General features: G+C 45.8%; 2 protein-coding genes across 3 annotated transcripts in view; one reads left to right on the top strand and one right to left on the bottom strand.

The window, feature by feature from the left end:
• The window catches only part of LOC115145309 (kinesin-associated protein 3-like), a 54447-nt gene extending 30838 nt beyond the window's left edge, over positions 1-23609 (top strand). Inside the window, exons 11-19 of one of the 2 annotated variants that reach the window (XM_029686781.2) lie at positions 280-380; positions 7412-7520; positions 7576-7688; positions 10185-10350; positions 13039-13164; positions 13417-13535; positions 17741-17930; positions 19364-19457; positions 22813-23609. In XM_029686781.2, coding sequence (XP_029542641.1) covers positions 280-380; positions 7412-7520; positions 7576-7688; positions 10185-10350; positions 13039-13164; positions 13417-13535; positions 17741-17930; positions 19364-19457; positions 22813-22912 — 1118 coding nt within the window. In that variant the 3' untranslated portion in view covers positions 22913-23609. Of the gene's footprint in view, positions 1-279; positions 381-7411; positions 7521-7575; positions 7689-10184; positions 10351-13038; positions 13165-13358; positions 13536-17740; positions 17931-19363; positions 19458-22812 lie in introns of those variants that run through there. The other variant, XM_029686782.2, reaches the window with a different exon arrangement.
• Positions 12152-24311, bottom strand: part of LOC115145306 (influenza virus NS1A-binding protein homolog A-like) — a 120740-nt gene continuing 108580 nt past the window's right edge. The window contains exon 13 of the mRNA XM_065003188.1: positions 12152-12354. Within this exon, the coding sequence (XP_064859260.1) occupies positions 12167-12354 (188 nt within the window). The 3' untranslated portion in view covers positions 12152-12166. The remainder of the gene's footprint in view (positions 12355-24311) is intronic.

Genomic DNA, 24311 nt, shown 5'->3' with positions numbered 1-24311 from the left:
TTTAGACTACTGTAAAATAACCTCTTATAAACCTGCAATAAGAAAATGTGTGCATTGTCTTTAAATGACTAGATTTTCTCCTAAACCATATCCTCCTAGAGAGGTGGTTAACTATGTTATTTAAGCTGTATTGTAATGGACGTACTGTATGTTGTACACTAGCCTCGTCCAAGACTTTTGGACATTTGAATCTCCATGAAGCAGAAAGTAAGTACAGCTCCTCATTCATTCATCCATTTATCCCTCTCTGTGCTTCTCTTCTCTCTGTTTATGTTTCAGCTGACGAGAGCCAGAGACAGCTGTGTATGTGCATTCTGTACCACATCAGTGTGGACGACAGATTCAAGTCCATGTTTGCCTACACGGACTGCATACCACAGGTAAGACTGGGTAGTGTATACTCTAGGGCCGGGGGCTGGGGCCATAGACCAGACAGCATTAGCATCGAGGCTAACAGCCTTGGAATTATGCATGAGAAAAAGGGGTGTAGCGAGGGAAGGATGGATGGAAAGCGGGAGGGATGGAGAGGGTGGGAGAAATGGAGAGAGCGGAAGGAATAGAGAGCGGCAGGAATGGGTGGAGTGGTAGGAATGGAGAGAGAGAGAGGAATTGAGATGGGGGAGGCACGCTACATTTGCACCCAAATCGCCAAAGGACGGCTGCTCAGCCTTCACTCTCATTGATGACAGGTCCACGTTTTTTAAAATGTCTTTACACTTATTGGAGCGCTGGAGAAAGCCTTGCATCCTTCATCTAACCAGCCCTCAGTGAAAAAGGACTATCTCCATCTTTTCTATAATATAGGCCTTTTTGGTGTACGTAGAATGCACTAATAGGGAATATCTAGATTTTAAGTGCACATGATGTTAGTGATGTCGGGATGAAACTGAGATGTCATATTGATTGAGTTAAGTCTGATTGCATCTGTCTTTCATCATTGATAGATTAGTTAAATGCTTATTTTGTTTGTCTTGTGAGATTGGGTGTAAATGGGGGCCAGATGCTCATAAACAGTGTTGTTTGTTTAGTGGGTCATGTCGCTAGTAGATCTGCCCTGCAGGGTCAGAGGGAATGTTGGGTAACAGCATGACTGGAAAGTGGCCTTTGACCCCAGGACCTCTCTCTCGTTCTCTTGCTCTTTCTCTGTCTCTAGGGATGGTCCTTTTGCTGGCGCTGGGCAGTTTACAGTATTTTACTATATATGGGTATTGATGTACGGTTTGGATTTTTACTTTTACCTTCTATAATGGTATATCAGTGTTTGGTTTGTTAAATATGATACCCAACTTTGACACGTGTAATGTAAACACATTTTTTTGTTTACTCCGTTTTCTACTTGAGTTGTTTTTCTCCCTCCTGTTGCATGCCACTTCACACACCAAGCCCTGCCCCCCTGTCATCCAAGCACTTTCTTGTTGTTCGCTCTGCAGTCTGCATGGTCAGATAGATGCAACAAGATATTGGTGACATGCTGCTTTCCCCAAGCATTATATAATGACACTATTAGTTTGTGTATCTTACTGTCTGATAGTTTTGTCTTTTCTTAGCAAAGTTGTGACTAAAATAAATATTGTTAGCCGCTAATGCTAATCGCTAGTTAGATGGCTAGCTAGCTTGCTAAATGTACTAATAATCAGAGCAAACGTAACCGTGGTACCAGTGCTGGTGTAGGCCTATGTAAGCATGTTTATGCAACGGTATATTCTGAATCAGAGGAATAGGCGAAGCATGAATGTGTTAGCACAGAGTTTCTAAACGCAGAGCGCATCATTGCGAGAACGCAATGATGCGAAATAGACAAAGTAGATCAGACCGGGGTTTGCGGTTTGGAAAGTCAATGAGAGAAGTGACATTCTTCCTTAGTAGTTCGTTAAAAAAAACATCTGAACCTAGATTCGAACAAAGTCTTAAGTAGTTGAACATGTTATTACTCTAGCCTCGTGAATGTGACAAACTGACACGTTTTCATTTTTGTTCAAAACAAATATCTAAGGAAAGACTTTGATTTGACGGTCTGCACATCTGCAGTTTGCCGCGAGGCGAATGTTAAACCCAATGACGTATTTTTGTGCATTAGTTTAGCTAGCCAACGTCACCATGACATCGCCTACTAGTGTGATCGGGGATTTCTATTGGAGAAGCCGTTTCTGCCTATCTTCATACTGTACTGTCTTTAATGTTTGCTATCTACATGAGGTAAGAATACATGTCACTTCTAATTAAGGGTCACCTAGAAACACTGACCAGCACTTTTGGTTCCTACCCAATACTTATTTCCTGGCTTATTAATTTGCTGTCATGTCAAACATCAATATATTCAAGGTGCTGCCCACTATATTCCATCTATAGAATTTTGCCCATATCATGCAGCCCTGCAGGTCACTGTGTGGAAATGATAACAAAAGTGCAGGAAATGCAGAAATGTATGAAAATACTGATAATCATTTTTTGTTTGAAGTTGGATTGAACACTACAACAATTAGAATGGAGAAAGCCCATTCAAAATCACTTATAATGTATGCGTTGCCACCCTAGGGTCATGCACTACTCAAAGCACATTTAGAACTTTTATTATTCAGAAACATAAAATACCTTCAAATACTGTCATACCGTCCAATGTGGAAAATATGATGATTCCCATCCTACCTGGAGCCAATCTCCTCTATCCTCCCTCCCTATTTCCCACTGGACACGCTTCCTCATCAGGCTACCTCTGCTCTGTCCCTGCCCGGCCAGCTCAACCTTTTCCTCTCTGCCCCTGCCCTTTGGCCAGCTCAACCTTTTCCTCTCTGCCTCCCCTACTCCTTTACTTTCTGCCCTTCACCTCTCTACCTCTTCCCCTGGGCCTGGGGCAAGACCTGACCCAATCCTTTCCACTTCTGGTGGGGTCAGTTCCGGGCTGGGAGGGAGAGGCCGGACATGGGGTTATGAGGGAGAGGAAGGGGCGAAGGGCTGTGCAGGGTTAGGGGGGAAGGGAAGGAAGGAGTGGAGGCTGGAGGGGAGTGATGGAGGTTCTGCTGTGTAGTGTGGCGCTAAGCCTCCTCTGGCTATGCTGTGGTAAATAAGCAGAGGCAGGTGCCAGACAGTCTAGACGGGGCTGATTTGGGGTCCAGGGCCCTGGTATGTGATACCTGATGCGAGGTGTGTGTGTGTGTGTGTGTTAGTAGGACTGCACACTACTGACTCCTCACAGGGAGCGGACCTGCAGTGCCCCTGCTTAAAGCCTTTCCTGTTTAATGTTAAATCAGAGCAGGAGTGCTGGGAGACTGGGCAGGGAAAGAGGGGGAGCAGAGGACAAGGGCTGGGAGCAACTCCTTTGTGGACCTGCACCTCTCTCTGTAGTTGACTTCCAGGGTGTTAACTGGTGGCCTAGCCCCCTCTTCTGCTCCACTCATCACGTCTCCCCCCTCACCGCCCCCTCCACACATGTACAAATACACACACATCCACCATCATCATCACTAAGGACCTGAAGCTTACTGTCTTTTGATGTAATTGAAGGAGACTGTAGGATGCTCTATATGAATCAGAGGCCTTTGGATTGTGGAGGAATGGACAAATTGCAAGCAGGCATGGAATGTCCTCTTTCCATCTCCCTATGTCCACCTCTCTCCTCCATCTGTTTGCAAGCCCTCTCAGCAGTCCCCTGCAGGGTCTTGGCACAGACCTGATTAGACAGAAATGACTGTACCTATACCCTCTACTTATCTGCTCACTTCAGAAAAGGCCTTTCTGTTTCCGTACTCTGCGGTTAACCCAGTGTGTCACCATGGCGACCCACTAAATGACTGTATGGACGATATGTGTGTGTTCCGGAGTTCCAAATTGAGCAGCTGCTGAAAAATGAGCTCCTGTATATATTGAGATTTAAATGGTTTTTTAGAGTGAAGTACATCGAAAAAATCAAGAGAAAACTGCAAGACTCAATAGAAGACAAAACAAGGAACAAACCAAAAAGACAGGCTTTTGAAGAAGTAACTATTTTTCATAAAATTGTACGGTTATCTTAGCTAGCTGAATTGTTTACTTGTTGCTAAGCAGTTGCTAGGGACTCTCCTGGAAGAAGCTAGCTAGCTTACAAAGAATAACAACAAAAAATATCTAGTTAACAGAAGAAAGGAAGACAGAAGAAAAAGGAAAAGAAAAAGGACAACAAAGTGAAACCTCTAAAGAAACAAGAGACCATAATACAAGAAACAGCACTATAGAGAGATAGAACAACAACAACGCAGCCACTGCCAGCTAGCCTACTTCAGCAGTACTGTATCATTTGAATTATTTTAGTCAATAAGATTCCTGCTACGTAAGCTTAACTTTCTGAACATTCGAGACGTGTAGTCCATTTGTCATTCCAATCTCCTTTGCATTAGCGTAGCCTCTTCTGTAGCCTGTCAACTATGTGTCTGTCTATCCCTGTTCTCTCCTCTCTGCACAGACCATACAAACGCTCCACACCGCGTGGCCGCGGCCACTCTAATCTGGTGGTCCCAGCGCGCACGACCCACGTGGAGTTCCAGGTCTCCGGTAGCCTCTGGAACTGCCGATCTGCGGCCAACAAGGCAGAGTTCATCTCAGCCTATGCCTCCCTCCAGTCCCTCGACTTCTTGGCACTGACGGAAACATGGATCACCACAGATAACACTGCTACTCCTACTGCTCTCTTCGTCCGCCCACGTGTTCTCGCACACCCCGAGAGCTTCTGGTCAGCGGGGTGGTGGCACCGGGATCCTCATCTCTCCCAAGTGGTCATTCTCTCTTTCTCCTTACCCATCTGTCTATCGCCTCCTTTGAATTCCATGCTGTCACAGTTACCAGCCCTTTCAAGCTTAACATCCTTATCATTTATCGCCCTCCAGGTTCCTCGGAGAGTTCATCAATGAGCTTGATGCCTTGATAAGCTCCTTTCCTGAGGACGGCTCACCTCTCACAGTTCTGGGCGACTTTAACCTCCCCACGTCTACCTTTGACTCATTCCTCTCTGCCTCCTTCTTTCCACTCCTCTCCTCTTTTGACCTCACCCTCTCACCTTCCCCTCTACTCACAAGGCAGGCAATACGCTCGACCTCATCTTTACTAGATGCTGTTCTTCCACTAACCTCACTGCAACTCCCCTCCAAGTCTCCGACCACTACCTTGTATCCTTTTCCCTCTTGCTCTCATCCAACACTTCCCACACTGCCCCTACTCGGATGGTATCGCGCCGTCCCAATCTTTCGCTCTCTCCCCCGCTACTCTCTCCTCTTCCATCCTATCATCTCTTCCCTCTGCTCAAACCTTCTCCAACCTATCTCCTGATTCTGCCTCCTCAACCCTCCTCTCCTCCCTTTCTGCATCCCTTGATTCTCTATGTCCCCTATCCTCCAGGCCGGCTCGGTCCTCCCCTCCTGCTCCGTGGCTCGACGACTCATTGCGAGCTCACAGAACAGGGCTCCGGGCAGCCGAGCGGAAATGGAGGAAAACTCGCCTCCCTGCGGACCTGGCATCCTTTCACTCCCTCCTCTCTACATTTTCCTCTTCTGTCTCTGCTGCTAAAGCCACTTTCTACCACTCTAAAGTCCAAGCATCTGCCTCTAACCCTAGGAAGCTCTTTGCCACCTTCTCCTCCCTCCTGAATCCTCCTCCCCCTCCCCCTCCTCCTCTCTGCAGATGACTTCGTCAACCATTTTGAAAAGAAGGTCGACGACATCCGATCCTCGTTTGCTAAGTCAAACGACACCGCTGGTTCTGCTCACACTGCCCTACCCTGTGCTCTGACCTCTTTCTCCCCTCTCTCTCCAGATGAAATCTCGCGTCTTGTGACGGCCGGCCGCCCAACAACCTGCCCGCTTGACCCTATTCCCTCCTCTCTTCTCCAGACCATTTCCGGAGACCTTCTCCCTTACCTCACCTCGCTCATCAACTCATCCCTGACCGCTGGCTACGTCCCTTCTGTCTTCAAGAGAGCGAGAGTTGCACCCCCTTCTGAAAAAACCTACACCGATCCCTCCGATGTCAACAACTACAGACCAGTATCCCTTCTTTCTTTTCTCTCCAAAACTCTTGAACGTTCAACCGTCCTTGGCCAGCTCTCCCGCTATCTCTCTCAGAATGACCTTCTTGATCCAAATCTCACCACTGGTGTCCCCCAGGGCTCTGTTCTAGGCCCTCTCCTATTCTCGCTATACACCAAGTCACTTGGCTCTGTCATAACCTCACATGGTCTCTCCTATCATTGCTATGCAGACGACACACAATTAATCTTCTCCTTTCCCCCTCTGATGACCAGGTGGCGAATCGCATCTCTGCATGTCTGGCAGACATATCAGTGTGGATGACGGATCACCACCTCAAGCTGAACCTCGGCAAGACGGAGCTGCTCTTCCTCCCGGGGAAGGACTGCCCGTTCCATGATCTCGCCATCACGGTTGACAACTCCATCGTGTCCTCCTCCCAGAGCGCTAAGAACCTTGGCGTGATCCTGGACAACACCCTGTCGTTCTCAACTAACATCAAGGCGGTGGCCCGTTCCTGTAGGTTCATGCTCTACAACATCCGCAGAGTACGACCCTGCCTCACACAGGAAGCGGCGCAGGTCCTAATCCAGGCACTTGTCATCTCCCGTCTGGATTACTGCAACTCGCTGTTGGCTGGGCTCCCTGCCTGTGCCATTAAACCCCTACAACTCATCCAGAACGCCGCAGCCCGTCTGGTGTTCAACCTTCCCAAGTTCTCTCACGTCACCCCGCTCCTCCGCTCTCTCCACTGGCTTCCAGTTGAAGCTCGCATCCGCTACAAGACCATGGTGCTTGCCTACGGAGCTGTGAGGGGAACGGCACCTCAGTACCTCCAGGCTCTGATCAGGCCCTACACCCAAACAAGGGCTCTGCGTTCATCCACCTCTGGCCTGCTCGCCTCCCTACCACTGAGGAAGTACAGTTCCCGCGCAGCCCAGTCAAAACTGTTCGCTGCTCTGGCCCCCCAATGGTGGAACAAACTCCCTCACGACGCCAGGACAGCGGAGTCAATCACCACCTTCCGGAGACACCTGAAACCCCACCTCTTTCAGGAATACCTAGGATAGGATAAAGTAATCCTTCTCACCCCCCCTTAAAATATTTAGATGCACTATTGTAAAGTGGCTGTTCCACTGGATGTCTTAAGGTGAACGCACCAATTTGTAAGTCGCTCTGGATAAGAGCGTCTGCTAAATGACATAAATGTAAATGTAATATATGTAGACCAGTGTCATCAACATGGTGATGTCATTCAGCCAATGATGTCACCAAGCATGCATCCATCCTCAAATAGAGAGAAAGGTTTGGGAACAGAGACACCCATAACACACTGACTGACTTCTGGCCAGCTATAATGATTCATAATGAATTGGTATTGATGAATTGATTGATTTATGTATTATTTGATTGCTTGACAGTTGATGAAGATGCTGTTTGATTGTGGTGAGAGCCCCATGGACCCTGAGCTCATCTCCTTCTGCATCAACCTGGCTGCCAACAAGAGGAATGCACAGATCATCTGTGAAGGTAAAACACACACACACACACACACACACTTCTAATCCTGTTTTTACGTCCCTAGGTAATGGTCTGAAGATGCTGATGAAGAGGGGTCTGAAGCTAAAGGATGTTCTGACCATGAAGATGATCAGGAACGTGTCTCAACACGACGGACCCACCAAGAACCTCTTCATAGTGCGTACTAAACTAACTCACACTCAGTCTTTAACACTGATGAGCTTAATCATGCTCAGTATAGATATAGGCCAGGGATGGTCAACTGTCGCTCGGGGCCCTCCTTTTGTAGGCCTGCGGATCATAATATATATATATTTTTGGAACTCAGTCGTGGTTCTTACTGTTGCGAGTTAGAATAGTAGAATACACAATGTGCCAATTTCAAAATGGGTTATTGCTTCAGCAGTTTCTCTTAAGTCACTGACAGACACTTAATTATCACTAAAATCTGCAAACATTTCTCCCCACCCCATTGCAAAATGAGTAGAATTGCATGAAAATGAGTTATAATATTGCAACATTTTCTCTACGTCCCATGGCAAAATGTGTAAAATAGCAGGAAATTACATTTGTTCTCTCCGCTGTCAAGAGGAGGGCCACTAAAATGTCTTGCTCGCAAGGTAGGGTGAAAGGGGCTGGGGGGCAAAAGGCTAGGGCCGGCTCTGACTGCATGTTTGTGGGTATGGATATGCAGACCCATGAGCCACTGCTGCCGCCCGTGAGGAGTTCAGTTTTTTTTGTAGCTTCCATCCCTGATATAGGTAGGTAAGGCTAGACAGGCTAACATGATCTGTGTTCTTATAATAGTATCACTGAATCCATAATCTCTCATGGACAGATGCATGTAATATGGTAATAGAGACTGTGGGATGCAAGCCTAACAAATAACTTTGTTCCGGTACGCAGATTTTTTTTGTCACTGATCATTTGGATAAATCACGATTTCGCAAATCACGATCTTTCAAATTTTGGAAGGGGAGGGGACATTTTGCCCTGCTTGAAACTTTCAGAGAGTTTCCCTCAGGGTGAAGACTTTGCGTTTAGTCTCCTCCCAGAACTTAATTGAGCATCGGAAGCAATTACGCAATATTTTAGTTCTGGGTTTTGTAGATTACTGACTCCATATCTATGCTTGTTCTTATACTAGTAGCTGAATCCATAGCTAGGCTCCATCTACCCCATACAGGGTCACCTGATATATATATTTTTTTTATTTCACCTTTATTTAACCAGGTAGGGTAGTTGAGAACAAGTTCTCATTTGCAACTGCGACCTGGCCAAGATAAAGCATAGCAGTATGAACAGACAACACAGAGTAAAAATGGGGTCGTGGAAGAATTTCCAAAATCCTGTAAAAAAAAAAAAAATCTTGGTCTCAATCATTGTGCAGTTGACCTTAACTGCTTGACGCTACCCATCCCTTAAGCAGGATAATTGTCATCAGCAACCGCTGAATAGCATAGCGCTTCAGTCAAATAATATTACTAAAAATATTCATATTCATGAAATCACTAGTGCAAAATATTGCAAAACACAGCTTAGCCTTTTGTTAATCCACCTGTCATCTTAGATTTTGAAATTATGCTTTACAGCGAAAGCAATCCAAGCGTTTGTAAGTTTATCGATCACATGACAAAACATTAAGTACACTTAGCATCAGGTAGCTTGGTCACGAAAATCAGAAAAGCAATCAAATTAATCGTTCACCTTTGATGATCTTCGGATGTTTTCACTCACGAGACTCCCAGTTACACAACAAATGTTCATTTTGTTCCATAAAGATGATTTTTATATCCAAAATACCTCTGTTTGTTTGGCGCATTATGTTCAGAAATTCACAGGAAATAGCGGTCACGACAATGCAGACAAATTCCAAATAATATCCGTAATGTCCACAGAAACATGTCAAACGTTTTTTGTAATTTAAAATATATAATCGATAATATATCAACCGCAAGTGTGACCACTTGACGCGATGTTATCGTTCTGGCTCGTTTTTCAAAATAAAAGCCTGAAACTATGTCTGAAGACACCTTGAGGAAGCGATGGGAAAAGGAATCTGGTTGATATCCCTTTAAAATGGAGCAATGGGAGGCTATGGAACATGGCGTTTTCAAAATAGAAGCCACTTCCTGGTTTGATTTTTCTGAAGGTTTCGCCTGCAATATCAGTTCTGTTATACTCACAGACAATATTTTGACAGTTTTGGAAACTTTGTTGTTTTCTATCCTAATCTGTCAATTATATGCATATTCTAGCATCTGGTCCTGAGAAATAGGCCGTTTACTTTGGGAAATTATTTTTCTGAACATAAAAATAGTGCCCCCTATCTTCAAGAGGTTAAAAATCTAAATGAAAATTATTCAAATCTAAAAGTTACGTTTCAACCAGAGAGCGCCCTTAAATCGCGGTAAAAGGCCATACTTGACCGTTGCACTTTAATCATTCCCACAGTGAATGGGAAGGAAGTAAGGAAGGAACTCAGACTAATTTGCAATTTACTGTCATAGCCCCTATTATTTTTAAAGTAAACATTTGCTGTTAATTCCATCATTTTTCATTTTGTTGGGGTTGTGAGAATTTTATATCAAAATGGGGTCGTGGGCCAAAAATGTTTGGGAACCCCTGACCTCTGTCTCTATGGTAACTGACCGACCTCTGATCCCCCCTCAGGACTACGTAGGTGACTTGGCTGCTCAGACGGGAGTGCAGGAGAGGGAAGAGTATGTGATTGAGTGTCTGGGGACCTTGGCTAACCTCACCATCCCTGACCTGGACTGGGAACTGGTGCTGAAGGAGTACAACCTGGTGCCCTTCCTCAAAGACCACCTCAAACCAGGTAGGCTCAGAACGCCTCAAAGGGGGCGTTTGTGCTGCGGCAGGTAACCTAGTGGTTAGAGCGTTGGACTAGTAACCGAAAGGTTGCAAGATCGAATCCACGAGCTGACAAGGTAAAAATATGTTATTCTGTCCCTGTACAAGGCAGTTAACCCACTGTTCCAGGTCATTGAAAATAAGAATTTGTTCTTAACTGACTTGCCTAGTTAAATAAAGGTAAAAAAAAAAAAGACCTCTTCAAACCAGGTAGGTCTCAAAGACTGCCTCAAACCAGGTAGGCCTCAAAGACCGCCTCATACCAGGTGGTGAGGGAGGGAGAGTGAGAAAGGGGGGAAGGAGGACTGGTGCTAAAACTTACAGGTGCATTCAGCCTGAAGATCTTGACATTTACATTTACATTTAAGTCATTTAGCAGACGCTCTTATCCAGAGCGACTTACAAATTGGTGCTTTCACCTTATGACATCCAGTGGAACAGCCACTTTACAATAGTGCATCTAGGTCTTTTAAGGGGGGGGTGAGAAGGATTACTTTATCCTATCCTAGGTATTCCTTAAAGAGGTGGGGTTTCAGGTGTCTCCGGAAGGTGGTGATTGACTCCGCTGTCCTGGCGTCGTGAGGGAGTTTGTTCCACCATTGGGGGGCCAGAGCAGCGAACAGTTTTGACTGGGCTGAGCGGGAACTGTACTTCCTCAGTGGTAGGGAGGCGAGCAGGCCAGAGGTGGATGAACGCAGTGCCCTTGTTTGGGTGTAGGGCCTGATCAGAGCCTGGAGGTACTGAGGTGCCGTTCCCCTCACAGCTCCGTAGGCAAGCACCATGGTCTTGTAGCGGATGCGAGCTTCAACTGGAAGCCAGTGGAGAGAGCGGAGGAGCGGGGTGACGGGAGAGAACTTGGGAAGGTTGAACACCAGACGGGCTGCGGCGTTCTGGATGAGTTGTAGGGGTTTAATGGCACAGGCAGGGAGCCCAGCCAACAGCGAGTTGCAGTAATCCAGACGGGAGATGACAAGTGCCTGGATTAGGACCTGCGCCGCTTCCTGTGTGAGGCAGGGTCGTACTCTGCGGATGTTGTAGAGCATGAACCTACAGGAACGGGCCACCGCCTTGATGTTATTTGAGAACGACAGGGTGTTGTCCAGGATCACGCCAAGGTTCTTAGCGCTCTGGGACGAGGACACAATGGAGTTGTCAACCGTGATGGCGAGATCATGGAACGGGCAGTCCTTCCCCGGGAGGAAGAGCAGCTCCGTCTTGCCGAGGTTCAGCTTGAGGTGATGATCCGTCATCCACACTGATATGTCTGCCAGACATGCAGAGATGCGATTCGCCACCTGGTCGTCAGAAGGGGGAAAGGAGAAGATTAATTGTGTGTCGTCTGCATAGCAATGATAGGAGAGACCATGTGAGGTTATGACAGAGCCAAGTGACTTGGTGTATAGCGAGAATAGGAGAGGGCCTAGAACAGAGCCCTGGGGACACCAGTGGTGAGAGCACGTGGTGAGGAGACGGATTCTCGCCACGCCACCTGGTAGGAGCGACCTGTCAGGTAGGACGCAATCCAAGCGTGGGCCGCGCCGGAGATGCCCAACTCGGAGAGGGTGGAGAGGAGGATCTGATGGTTCACAGTATCGAAGGCAGCCGATAGGTCTAGAAGGATGAGAGCAGAGGAGAGAGAGTTAGCTTTAGCAGTGCGGAGCGCCTCCGTGATACAGAGAAGAGCAGTCTCAGTTGAATGACTAGTCTTGAAACCTGACTGATTTGGATCAAGAAGGTCATTCTGAGAGAGATGGCGGGAGAGCTGGCCAAGGACGGCACGTTCAAGAGTTTTGGAGAGAAAAGAAAGAAGGGATACTGGTCTGTAGTTGTTGACATCGGAGGGATCGAGTGTAGGTTTTTTCAGAAGGGGTGCAACTCTCGCTCTCTTGAAGACGGAAGGGACGTAGCCAGCGGTCAGGGATGAGTTGATGAGCGAGGTGAGGTAAGGGAGAAGGTCTCCGGAAATGGTCTCGAGAAGAGAGGAGGGGATAGGGTCAAGCGGGCAGGTTGTTGGGCGGCCGGCCGTCACAAGACGCGAGATTTCATCTGGAGAGAGAGGGAGAAAGAGGTCAGAGCACAGGGTAGGGCAGTGTGAGCAGAACCAGCGGTGTCGTTTGACTTAGCAAACGAGGATCGGATGTCGTCGACCTTCTTTTCAAAATGGTTGACGAAGTCATCTGCAGAGGGGGGGGAGGGGGAGGAGGATTCAAGAGGGAGGAGAAGGTGGCAAAGAGCTTCCTAGGGTTAGAGGCAGATGCTTGGAATTTAGAGTGGTAGAAAGTGGCTTTAGCAGCAGAGACAGAGGAGGAAAATGTAGAGAGGAGGGAGTGAAAGGATGCCAGGTCCGCAGGGAGGCGAGTTTTCCTCCATTTCCGCTCGGCTGCCCGGAGCCCTGTTCTTGAGACAAGCAAATACTGTACGGCCATTCCACAAGTTTTCAATTTTAAATAATTCTATCCCATGGCTTTCTCCAATCCCTAACCCATCACCTTCATCACTCTATCTGTATCACTGACTGATCCTACATCAGTGAATGATGTCAGCGATCTTACACACACACACACACATACACACAATGATATCACACAGTGACTTTTCCCTTCTCAGCTTTGATTTCTGTGACCCCTGACCTCTGCCCCCCCACCCCCACCAGGCTCGGCAGAGGATGACCTGATCCTAGAGGTGGTAATCATGATAGGGACGGTGTCCATGGACGACTCCTGTGCTGCCATGATGGCCAAGTCTGGCATCATCTCTGCCCTCATCGAGCTGCTCAACTGTAGGTAGTAGATAGGGCCCAGGCCTGCACATGCTGGAAGGAGGGTTTATCCTACTAAAATGCCTGCAAGTTATGATCAAACTGACATGCTATGTGAGCTACAATATCAGTAGTAATGAAGAAATGGAGTGAAATGTATGATACAATATATACAGTACATCGACTTGCTGGTTGAGGGATTGTGTGGACGTGAGCCCAACAGGAGGACGATGAGTTTGTGTGTCAGTCTGTTTCACCTCTCTCTGCCTGTAGCCCAACAGGAGGACGATGAGTTTGTGTGTCAGATCGTCTATGTGTTCTACCAGATGGTGTTCCACCAAGCCACCAGGGATGTCATCATTAAGGACACACGTATCCTCCCTCTTACAACCGTAAACCTCAATACAGTTCTAGTCAGAAGTTTACATACACTTAGGTTGTAGTCATTAAAACTCGTTTTTCAACCACTCCACAAGTTTCTTGTTAACAAACTATAGTTTTGGCATTTCAGTTAGGACATCTACTTTGTGCATGACACTAGTAATTTTTCCAACAATTGTTTACAGACAGATTATTTCACTTATAATTAATTGTATCACAATTTCAGTGGGTCAGAAGTTGACATACACCGAGTTGACTGTGTCTTTAAACAGCTTGGAAAATTCCAGACAATTATGTCATGGCTTTAGAAACTTCTGATAGGATAATTTAGATAATTTGAGTCAATTGGAGGTGTAACTGTGGATGTATTTCAAGGCCTACCTTCAAACTCAGTGCCTCTTTGTTTGACATCATGGGAAAATCAAAAGAAATCAGCCAAGACCTCAGAAAAAAGATTGCAGACCTCCACAAGTCTGGTTCATCATTGGGAGCAATTTTCAAACGCCTGAAGTTATCACGTTCATCTGTACAAACAATAGTATACAAGTATAAACACCATGGGACCACGCAGCCGTCATACCGCTCAGGAAGGAGACGCGTTCGGTCTCCTAGAGATGAACATACTTTGGTGCGAAAAGTGCAAACCAGAACAGCAGCAAAAGACCCTGTGAAGATGCTGGAGGAAACGGGTACAAAAGTATCTATATCCACAGTAAAACGAGTCCCATATCGACATAACCTGAAAGGTCGCTCAGAAAGGAAGAAGCCACTGCTCCAAAACCGCCATAAAAGACCCAGACTACGGTTTGCAACTGCACATGGGGACAAAGATCGTACTTTTTAGAGAAATGTCCTCTGGTCTGATGAAACAAATATAGAACTGTTTGGCCATAATGACCATTGCTATGTTTGGAGGAAAAAATGGGGAGGCTTGCAAGCCAAAGAACACTATCCCAACCGTGAATCACGTGGGTGGCAGCATCATGTTGTGGGGGTGGTTTGCTGCAGGAGGGACTGGTGCACTTCACAAAATAGATGGCATCATGAGGAAAGGAAAATTATGTGGATATATTGAAGCAACATCTCAAGACTTCAGTCAGGAAGCTTGGTCGCAAATGGGTCTTCCAAATGGACAATGACCCCAAGCATACTTCCAAAGTTAGGGCTTTGTGATGGCCGCTCTAATACCTTGACTTGGTTGTCCTAAAGCCATTTTGCCACAACTTTGGAAGTATGCTTGGGGTCATTGTCCATTTGGAAGACCCATTTGCGACCAAGCTTTAACTTCCTGACTGATGTCTTGAGATGTTGCTTCAATATATCCACATCATTTTCCTTTCCTCATGACGCCATCTATTTTGTGAAGTGCACCAGTCCCTCCTGCAGCAAACCACCCCCACAACATGATGCTGCCACCCACGTGATTCACGGTTGGGATAGTGTTCTTTGGCTTGCAAGCCTCCCCATTTTTTCCTCCAAACATAGCAATGGTCATTATGGCCAAACAGTTCTATATTTGTTTCATCAGACCAGAGGACATTTCTCTAAAAAGTACGATCTTTGTCCCCATGTGCAGTTGCAAACCGTAGTCTGGGTCTTTTATGGCGGTTTTGGAGCAGTGGCTTCTTCCTTTCTGAGCGACCTTTCAGGTTATGTCGATATGGGACTCGTTTTACTGTGGGTATAGATACTTTTGTACCCGTTTCCTCCAGCATCTTCACAGGGTCTTTTGCTGCTGTTCTGGTTTGCACTTTTCGCACCAAAGTATGTTCATCTCTAGGAGACCGAACGCGTCTCCTTCCTGAGCGGTATGATGGCTGCGTGGTCCCATGGTGTTTATACTTGTATACTATTGTTTGTACAGATGAATGTGGTACCTTCAGGTGTTTGGAAATTGCTCCCAAGGATGAACCAGACTTGTGGAGGTCTGCAATCTTTTTTCTGAGGTCTTGGCTGATTTCTTTTGATTTTCCCATGATGTCAAGCAAAGAGGCACTGAGTTTGACGGTACACCATGAAATACATCCACAGGTACACCTCCAATTGACTCAAATGATGTCAATTATCCAATCAGAAGCTTCTAAATCCATTAAATAATGTTCTGGAATTTCCCAAGCTGTTTAAAGGCCCAGTCAACTTAGTGTGTGTAAACCAACTGGAAATGTGTTACAGTGAATTCATTATAAGTGAAATAATCTGTCTGTAAACAATTGTTGGAAAAATTACTTGTCATGCACAAAGTAGAGGTCCTAACTGACTTGCCAAAACTATAGTTTGTTAACAAGAAATTTGTTGAAAAACGTTTTAATGACTCCAACCTAAGTGTATGTAAACTTCCAACTGTAATCCTGGCATTTTAAAGCATGCTACATTTGAGATATTTCACATAATATAAAACATATTTTCGCATACTCAAGAAGCCTACTAATTTAGAACATAAGTATGGTTATTCTGACATTTTCCTCCCATTCATTTCTAACTGAAACTGGCCAGAATTCTGGTTTTCCAGATGTTCCATGTTGTCCTGATCCATCCCTGTTTAAGGAAAAACTGTTTTCTAGCCAGGAAAAACTCCAGATAACGGCATAATCAACAATGTACTTGCGAAGATGCATTACTTATCTCTCTAATTGTAACATTTAGATTGAATGGACTGGTACATTCTATTCCTGTGTGGTTATGTCCCAGTCATGGTGTGATCTGTCACAGGCCTGGGATCAGTGTAATTAGCTATAGATTACAGCTGGGTTGTGGAGCTGGTCGTGGGGGAGAGGAAGTGTTTCATTGAAATTATCAGTGAGAACTATTAAGATGTGAACCACATGAAAGACCAGGACAGGCTCTGGAGAGTGTCGTAACAGGACGCGGTTGGTGAGCGAAAAAGCAGACCCTACACACACACACACACACACACACACACACAAAATCATTAGTTTTCAGAGCTGCAGGCTACCTTACCTTATTGTACGTTCTTGAATGTTTCCTCTCTGATCATTGTGTCCACACACACACCCCACAGAGAGAGAAAAATCTACGTATAGATGGTTCTACTAGGTCAGACAGAAGGGGTAATTCATGAGGATAATTCTTAGATTCAGGTTTTCTCTGAGGAGGAACATTGGAAATGCCATGAGTACTGTTTTATATCGGCTGGCTCCTTCCCTCTGAGACGTCATTAGCTCAGCTCTCTCTCGTTATGATGGATTAAGCTTCATATAAAACCCTTACTACAGACTAATGGTTCAGGGGAAGCCAGCCGTGTAGTCATAAAGCCGCTTTAGACGTGATAAATCTGCAGCTTGACAAAAAGTGTCACTGCCACTTTGGGGACGGAGAGCGGCCCTGCGATGTGACAATGGGCCCGTTTGAGGCCTGGGCCTTGGGTGGCTGTCAGTGCCCAGGGGGCTCTGCTTTGCATCTGGATGATTAATTTGCAGGGCCTGGCTGAGTGGAGCACAGCGGCTCAAAGAGGGTCTTTCTCCCAAATGGCCCACGCAGAGAAAGGAAAACAGAATCTGTGTTCCTCCTCGGCCAAGCTCTACACACACACACAGCCCCATCGCAGTCCCATCCATCTCACCGCGCCAGGTTTTTATTAGTAACAGCATCAGTAGGGTGCAGGCACACAGAGCAGTGCATTGTGGGATGCTGTAGTAGTCTGTGGAGGATCTGGCCCTCCCTGCTGAGATGGACCAATATGGTGGTCAGTGGTCCGGCTGGTCCCCCAGCCCTAGCTGACTCCCCGGCAGCCACTCTTCTACAGCCAATTACACTTCCAGTTCAGTTCGGTGGACTCTCTCCATTTACACAGAGTGCATCTGTTTGCTCCTAAGGCTGGGGTTCAATCAATTGAAGATGGTGGATTTCCATATAGTGCTTTCAGTGTGTGTGCATGCCTGCCTGTGTGCTTGCACTCCAGTAACCCATACTCCTCTCTCGCGCTCTCTGTCGCTCTCTCTCTCTCGTGCTCTGTTGCGCGCTCTGTCGCTCTCTCTCTCCCGCTCTGTCGCTCTCTTGCGCGCTCTGTCGCTCTCTCTCTCCCGCTCTGTCGCTCTCTCTCTCCCGCTCTGTCGCTCTCTCTCTCTCCCGCTCTGTCGCTCTCTCTCGTGCTCTGTCGCTCTCTCTGGCGCTCTGTCGCTCTCTCTGGCGCTCTGTCGCTCTCTCTGGCGCTCTGTCGCTCTCTCTGGCGCTCTGTCGCTCTCTCTTCCTGCTGTAGGAGTATGATGAAGAGTGGGGGAGGAAGATCCAGAGTGAGAAGTTCCGCTGGCACAATTCCCAGTGGTTAGAGATGGTGGACAACAGAGCCATGGGAGACGACGGAGAACCATTCATGTACGGAGACGACGGGGAACCTTTCATGCACAACGGAGACATTCTGGAGAGACCCGACCTCTTCTACAGTGCAGGTACTGAGGGAGGTAGAGAGGGAAGCAGAAACATTCAGCAGAGACTCAACCTCTTCTACAGTGCAGGTACTGAGGGAAGCAGAAACATTCAGCAGAGACTCAACCTCTTCTACAGTGCAGGTACTGAGGGAGGTAGAGAGGGAAGCAGAAACATTCAGCAGAGACTCAACCTCTTCTACAGTGCAGGTACTGAGGGAGGTAGAGAGGGAAGCAGAAACATTCAGCAGAGACTCAACCTCTTCTACAGTGCAGGTACTGAGGGAGGTAGAGAGGGAAGCAGAAACATTCAGCAGAGACTCAACCTCTTCTACAGTGCAGGTACGGCGGGAGGGAGGGAGGCAGGTAGGGGAGAGTGGGGTTGAACCATTTTTTTTACATTCAACATCACTTTTTTAATTTTTGTTTTACATTCAGTCAAGGGAAATATAGTATTTGTTCTAACGAAGATCTCTACATACATTTCAGGATGTTGTGTGTCCCTGGAAATAATCAGAAGTCATGTAAACATTAGTTTTTTTAAACCTAGCTTGTCCCAAAAAAAGTGGTCTCTTGGCACAACTTCAACAGAAAGTTAAGCCACCTTCACATTTTTGTACTGAATGAAATATTTACCACTACCTTGTTTTAACCATGTCAATCTTTAGTTCCCAAACTAAATTCAATACATTCACAATCGCTTTTTGTCATTTTAATAATTTTAAGCATCTTTTAACACCGGCTTATAACACCTGACAAACACTTTTTTTAAACACTTATCATACATAGGCTAGGTCCTGTTAACTCCTATCCCAGCAATAAGGCCTTGCATTACGCCTGGGAAGAAAACACTTGGCACACAACTTGCTCAACCATTGGATCAACTTACCCCACGGCCATTGGCTTAACTTACGCAAGGCAAACATTTTGACTATATTAACCCACAGGTTTATGACCTTATATTGAAGCTTATAGAGAAACCAACTGATGTATGCAACAAAACAAATAATGATCAACTTGGCTTTAGATACAAGCATCATGAAACCACTAACACAAATGAATTTGACTTGGTAAAAATATGTTTTTTGGACCTAACTTGCTTACCACTTTTTCCTTTCACTCCATGAAATGATGACCTCTTCCTAAATATTTGGTCAAATGATTTATTTTCTGTATGGTTTCCTTGAAACAAGGGTGGCTCTACTTACCCCTTTGGCTCAACTTACCCCACGCTCCCCTACAGAGGGGAGGGAGGTAGAGAAGGAGAAAGGGGGGCAAAGACCTGACCTCTTCTACAGCGCAGGTACAGAGAGAAAGAGGAGGAGGGTGGGAGAGGGGTAAAAGAGCGAGATCGGGATACTGAGGAGACTCTTCCACAGTGCAGGTACGGAGAGCGAGAGTTGAGACACTCAATAGAAAACTTGTCTCTAACTTAAGAGTTGTATGTCTCTCCCCAGATGGGATCATCCCAGCAGACAGTACCATCAGCCCAGAGTTCTTCATAGGCTACCAGAATGGAGACATGGGCCAGGCTGGAGGCTTCCCAGGCAGGTGAGTAGGTCAGGGGTTGGACTGCACCTCTATCCCCATCCCCTAGAGGCTCCTCTTGGCGGTGAGCTGCACCTTTCCCCCCCTCCACCCCACCATCCACTGGAGAACCACAGCAGGGCTGGTTGTCTTTCTCCTGCATTAACATTTACATTTGAGTAATTTAGCAGACACTCTTATCCAGAGCAACCTACAGTAGTGAGTGCATACATTTTCATACTTTTCCGTGCTGGTCCCCCGTGGGAATCGAACCCACAACCCATGCTCTACCTACTGAGCCACATGGGACTGACAGGCTGTCCTGAAGCAGGACAATGACCCCATAGCAAACCGTCTCAGCCTCAGTCTCTGCTGCTTGGGGAACGGTGTTATTCTTCTTCAGTATTCGCTGATCTTTGTTATTGAACCAGGGGCAGGGGCTGTGTCAACAGTCCTCCACTATCCCAGAAGGCCATCAACAGCAATACTGGAGCTTTGAGAATAAACACACACTCTGCTCTACACTGTTGAGGCTCAGATACAGTCTGCAATGAAATAAATATTTATATTTATCATAAAACAAATATTATCCTTTGATTTTTGCTGTCTTAAACAGGCTTAATATGTAAAGTTGAAGTCATTTGACATGCTGTTAAAATGATGAATGGGTGAGGAAATGGGGAGTTTTTAAAAAAGTAATTTGTCTTTTTTATTATCAAACATCTTGCGTGCGATAAATGTTTTTTCCTGTCAGGGTATGTTTGTGTTGACTGCTGTTGAGAGGCTTGCTGTGTAGAGCAGATAGCAGGACAATGCGCTGAATCCATGCAACAGTTATTTCAGCTTTCAAATGGATGAAGGAGAGGGGAGGGAGGTAAGGAGAAACCGATAGCCAAGAGAGAGCGAGGGAAGGGAACGGAGAGAGAGCAAGCGAGTAGGAGGCTTTTTCCCAAAATGTCTTTGTAACTGATACCTTTTAAATATACTGAGCAAGCTGGGGGAATTGGCATCTGTGAGAGTGTTTTAATTTGGCCAGTGTACTCTGGAGTGGTCCAGGTTAACACAATAATCAAAGCCAGCTCCAGCGCTTATTTAAAACTGTGTGAAACATGGTGTGAATGGGGTCTTTTAAATGGGTTTAATACAATCACTGTTATTTGTGTAAATATCATAATGAGCTATTTTATATGAACTATATAAAATGTCTCTTGTCCCGGGTCGGTGGGAAGGAGCGGGTCCTTTATTTTAAAGAAAGTTCAAATAAGTCCCAGAAGCCTCAGTGGGCCAGGCGACAGAGGCTAAGCGAGGGTGCCGTTCGTGTCCCCGTGTGGAAAGAGAAGTGTCTGGGTTTTACTAGAGGTGCGCAACAGTGTGAGATTGGAGGGTTTCTGATCCCCCCCCACACAACACGCGGACAGGCAAATCAATGAGCGCTTTGAAAGGACTGTCAGTGATTGACAGTCAAGAGTGTTAAGGAATGTAAAACTAAAGGAAAACAGAACGGCGTTGCAATCAGGTGAGACGGAAAAAGAGGGGGAGGGGGGAGCTGGTTATTTAGCACTTGTGTAGTGGGTAGCTGTAACCTGAGGAGTGACAGCCAGGGGAGAGATCAAAGCCTCTCGGGTGAGAGGGCCGGGCGAGGTGGGAGGGGACAGACGTATGAGGGAGCAGAGGGTCAGGGGAGCAAAAAAAGGAAAAAGGGGAGCAAAAAAAGGAAAAAGGGCCTGCTTCTCTTCCTGTGCACTATGATCTCTGTAGAATGTGTCCCCATACCTCACCCCGGGTTCACTGGGGCCTGTAGTACCAGGGTGGAAAAACGAGGGCCCTTTGTCTGCTAACATAACCCTCCCTCTCTTAAAATGTCACAACACACACGCATGCCTGGAATGGAGGTGAAAGACGAGCTGATTTACATGTCTCGTATGAGGAAGTGTGTGAGTGAGTTGTTGATCAACTGACCATCTTTATCGTAACGTGCGCATTTTAAACCAGTGGTATTCAAACTTTTTTGGAAACCCATTTTTCCCCCCAAAGAAAAACCCCACTACACTCCAAATCTAATGACACAACCTTAAAATCTTTACATCAACAGAACCTTCAATTCATTGCATTTTCATCTCATCAAAATACAAAATAATTACATTTACTCAATAAACCCTGCTGCAGTTCCATCGCGACCCGACGTTTGAATACCACTGTGTTAATCCTTTCCTCATCACCACCAGAACCAGACTGCAGGCCCTGACCTGAGGTCAGGTTGTGTCTCTCTCTTTTTCCCAGGCCCAGGGTGTAGTCAGACAGATGGTCAGTGAGGCAGGCAGGATTTCCAGGTAGGCTGTGAGGCAGGCAGTCAGACAGTGCTATCAAGACAGGCTGTGAGGCAGCAAGCTATCCAAGCAGGTTGTCTGACTCAGAGCGCTGATGTTTCTCCAGTGTTTCTCTTAGCCTCCTTTAGCCTGCCTCTCAAATCCCCCCTGACAGCCGAGCGGAGATGAAAAATACATATTCCTGCCCAGTGAGGTAGAGGTTGGGAAGGGGCACGAGGAAGAGGGGGGTGGTACAGCGTGTGTAACTGATCACTGGAAGTGATTTGGGCTAAAAACAACACATGATTATGGGAGCTCACAGGGGCAAAGCAAACAGCTCGTATTTTAATGAGCCTTAGGATGTGGGCCCGGCCAGCCAACAACTGACAGTGTATAGACCGAGAGAGAAGGATTGAGGGTGGAGTGCAAGAGAAGGGGACATGCTGTCGTTTGTCGAGGGGCAGTTTATCCATCACGCTGTTTGGTTAATTCACCCAGTCCGAGGTAACAAGACGGTCGTGTTGACCCCACTGCACAGCTGAACGGTCAGACCAGCTGGTGACAGCAGAGAGACGACCAACCGTGAAATCGTCCAGCCTTGCTTCCTCTGTATCCACATCCCCATAGTAACTGATTTGTATGGTTGTAGCTACAGCCCCTTTATCATCCCCCAAATAGGCTGGGGTTGCTGGAGGGGTGGAGTGAGGGCATGCAGGTTAGACAGGTCTGGCTGTTGGTCTCTAACGGAGCTGTGTTTTGACATTTAGCTGTTTTTATGTAGTTGGCTCACTGGCTGCCTCCACTGTTTACCCCTGCAGCTACAGGTGCCCTGTCACAGAGCTTCATTGTTATGTCAGAACCCTGTATTAGAGCAGATTAATATTGCGTAAAGTTTTTAAAGATCTTTCACTTAACGTGAATTATACGTTCAATTATACTACGAAGCCTTTTACCATGTTTTGTTTGTGTCCTTGTATGTTTCACTGTCTCAGAATGCCACCTAGTGGTGGTATTTAGAACCATCTCACATGATGTCAACTCCTCTGTGTGTGTGTGTTTCTCTAACCCTTCAGTATGAATATCGATACGTTTAGACAGTCGACGGTGACCTCTGGACAGCGCCCCTTCACAGCTTCCGGCTTCCGGACAGAAGAACAGTTCTTCTACAGCTAGGCTGGAATCGGCCTCCAGATCAACCAGGTCAAATTGGGTTCAATACACGGCACAGACTGACAACAGCTATCTCCCGTGTAGCTCGCTACGCTGTGTAGTGATGAGCGTATCAACACTACTACTGTGTGTTTAACAGCTAGTTGCTTCAAGTGCTCTATTCCAAACTTTAGCAGTGATGACGTTGCTGTTTTATTGAATGCTAACATTACATCTTAAGCTACCCAAACGCTTTTCTGGAAAACAATCCTTATCTAGTTAAGGTCATAAAAAATGTCAATTTGTTTTGAGATTGAATTGGAATATATTTGCATATATCTCAATGTGTTCACTATAAGTATGTACCATAATACAAGAACACATACTTAAGACTAAAGTTAACTTATACAGGATGAGCACTGCTTTGTTTCCATAGGATGTTTTCCACACATTACAGTTCCGAAGTAGAGGTGGTTGGTTGGTATTGCACAGTGTGAGTCTTATTCTAATAGTCCAGTGATGATCCTTTTTATAGGTGATCTCATTCATGAGACTGACAGTTTTACTTTGCCTTTGTACAAACATTCAGTAATTATGTTTATTTAACTGTTTTCTTTTATATAAATTAACAATTTGTTGTGTTGTCTCTTCATTGTGCCTGGTGCTCGTCAGAACAAATTTGTCTGTGGTGCAATATTTAAAATAAAGTGTTGAAAACGGACATTGTTTGAGGTGACCATTCCTTGTACTGCCCTTGGCACCCTCAAAGATGAGCAAAGAAAAGGGTATAAAATAAATCATAAAAATACTGAGCTATATTGTTTTGAAAATTATTTTATACTTTATATTATTTTGTTTAACAAATAATAAAAACAATTCTCAAAAAGATACGTGTCAAAATCAATGGCAAATATTATCATTTAAAAGGTCCAATACAGCTGTTTTTATCTCCATATCAAATCATATTGAATATGATGTCACCATGGAATGCCAAAACTACATCCCACCAAAACAGGCAGAAATTTCAGGCGGTCTTTTCAAACCGCTCTGACACCAAAAGGGCATGATCATAATTTTACAGTATTATCCCAACCTCCTAGTGTAAGTATATATTAAACAGAACTGCACTGGGCCTTAAGTTCATCTCATTTCAACCATTTATACTCAACGAGAAATGGCCTATATGGATAGGGATACATTTCAATGTTTCTTACAGAATAAATATTGAAAGGGAACAGTTTGGAGATAATGGGGGAAATTATTAGACCAAAGATGAGTACACAACAGTTCACCTGACACGACTGAATCCAAACATTACACTGTTGATTTTATGTGCATTTTACATTTACTGTACTTTTCACTGCATTGGTTGATAATGAAATCTGAAAATACTCTGGATACATTCAGTAACATAAGACTTCCT

The sequence above is a fragment of the Oncorhynchus nerka genome, linkage group LG17, assembly GCF_034236695.1.
Source record: "Oncorhynchus nerka isolate Pitt River linkage group LG17, Oner_Uvic_2.0, whole genome shotgun sequence".
NCBI classification, from domain to species: Eukaryota; Metazoa; Chordata; class Actinopteri; order Salmoniformes; family Salmonidae; genus Oncorhynchus; species Oncorhynchus nerka.
Note: the sequence above shows the minus strand (reverse complement) of the source record. Positions and strands in the feature narration are given on the sequence as shown.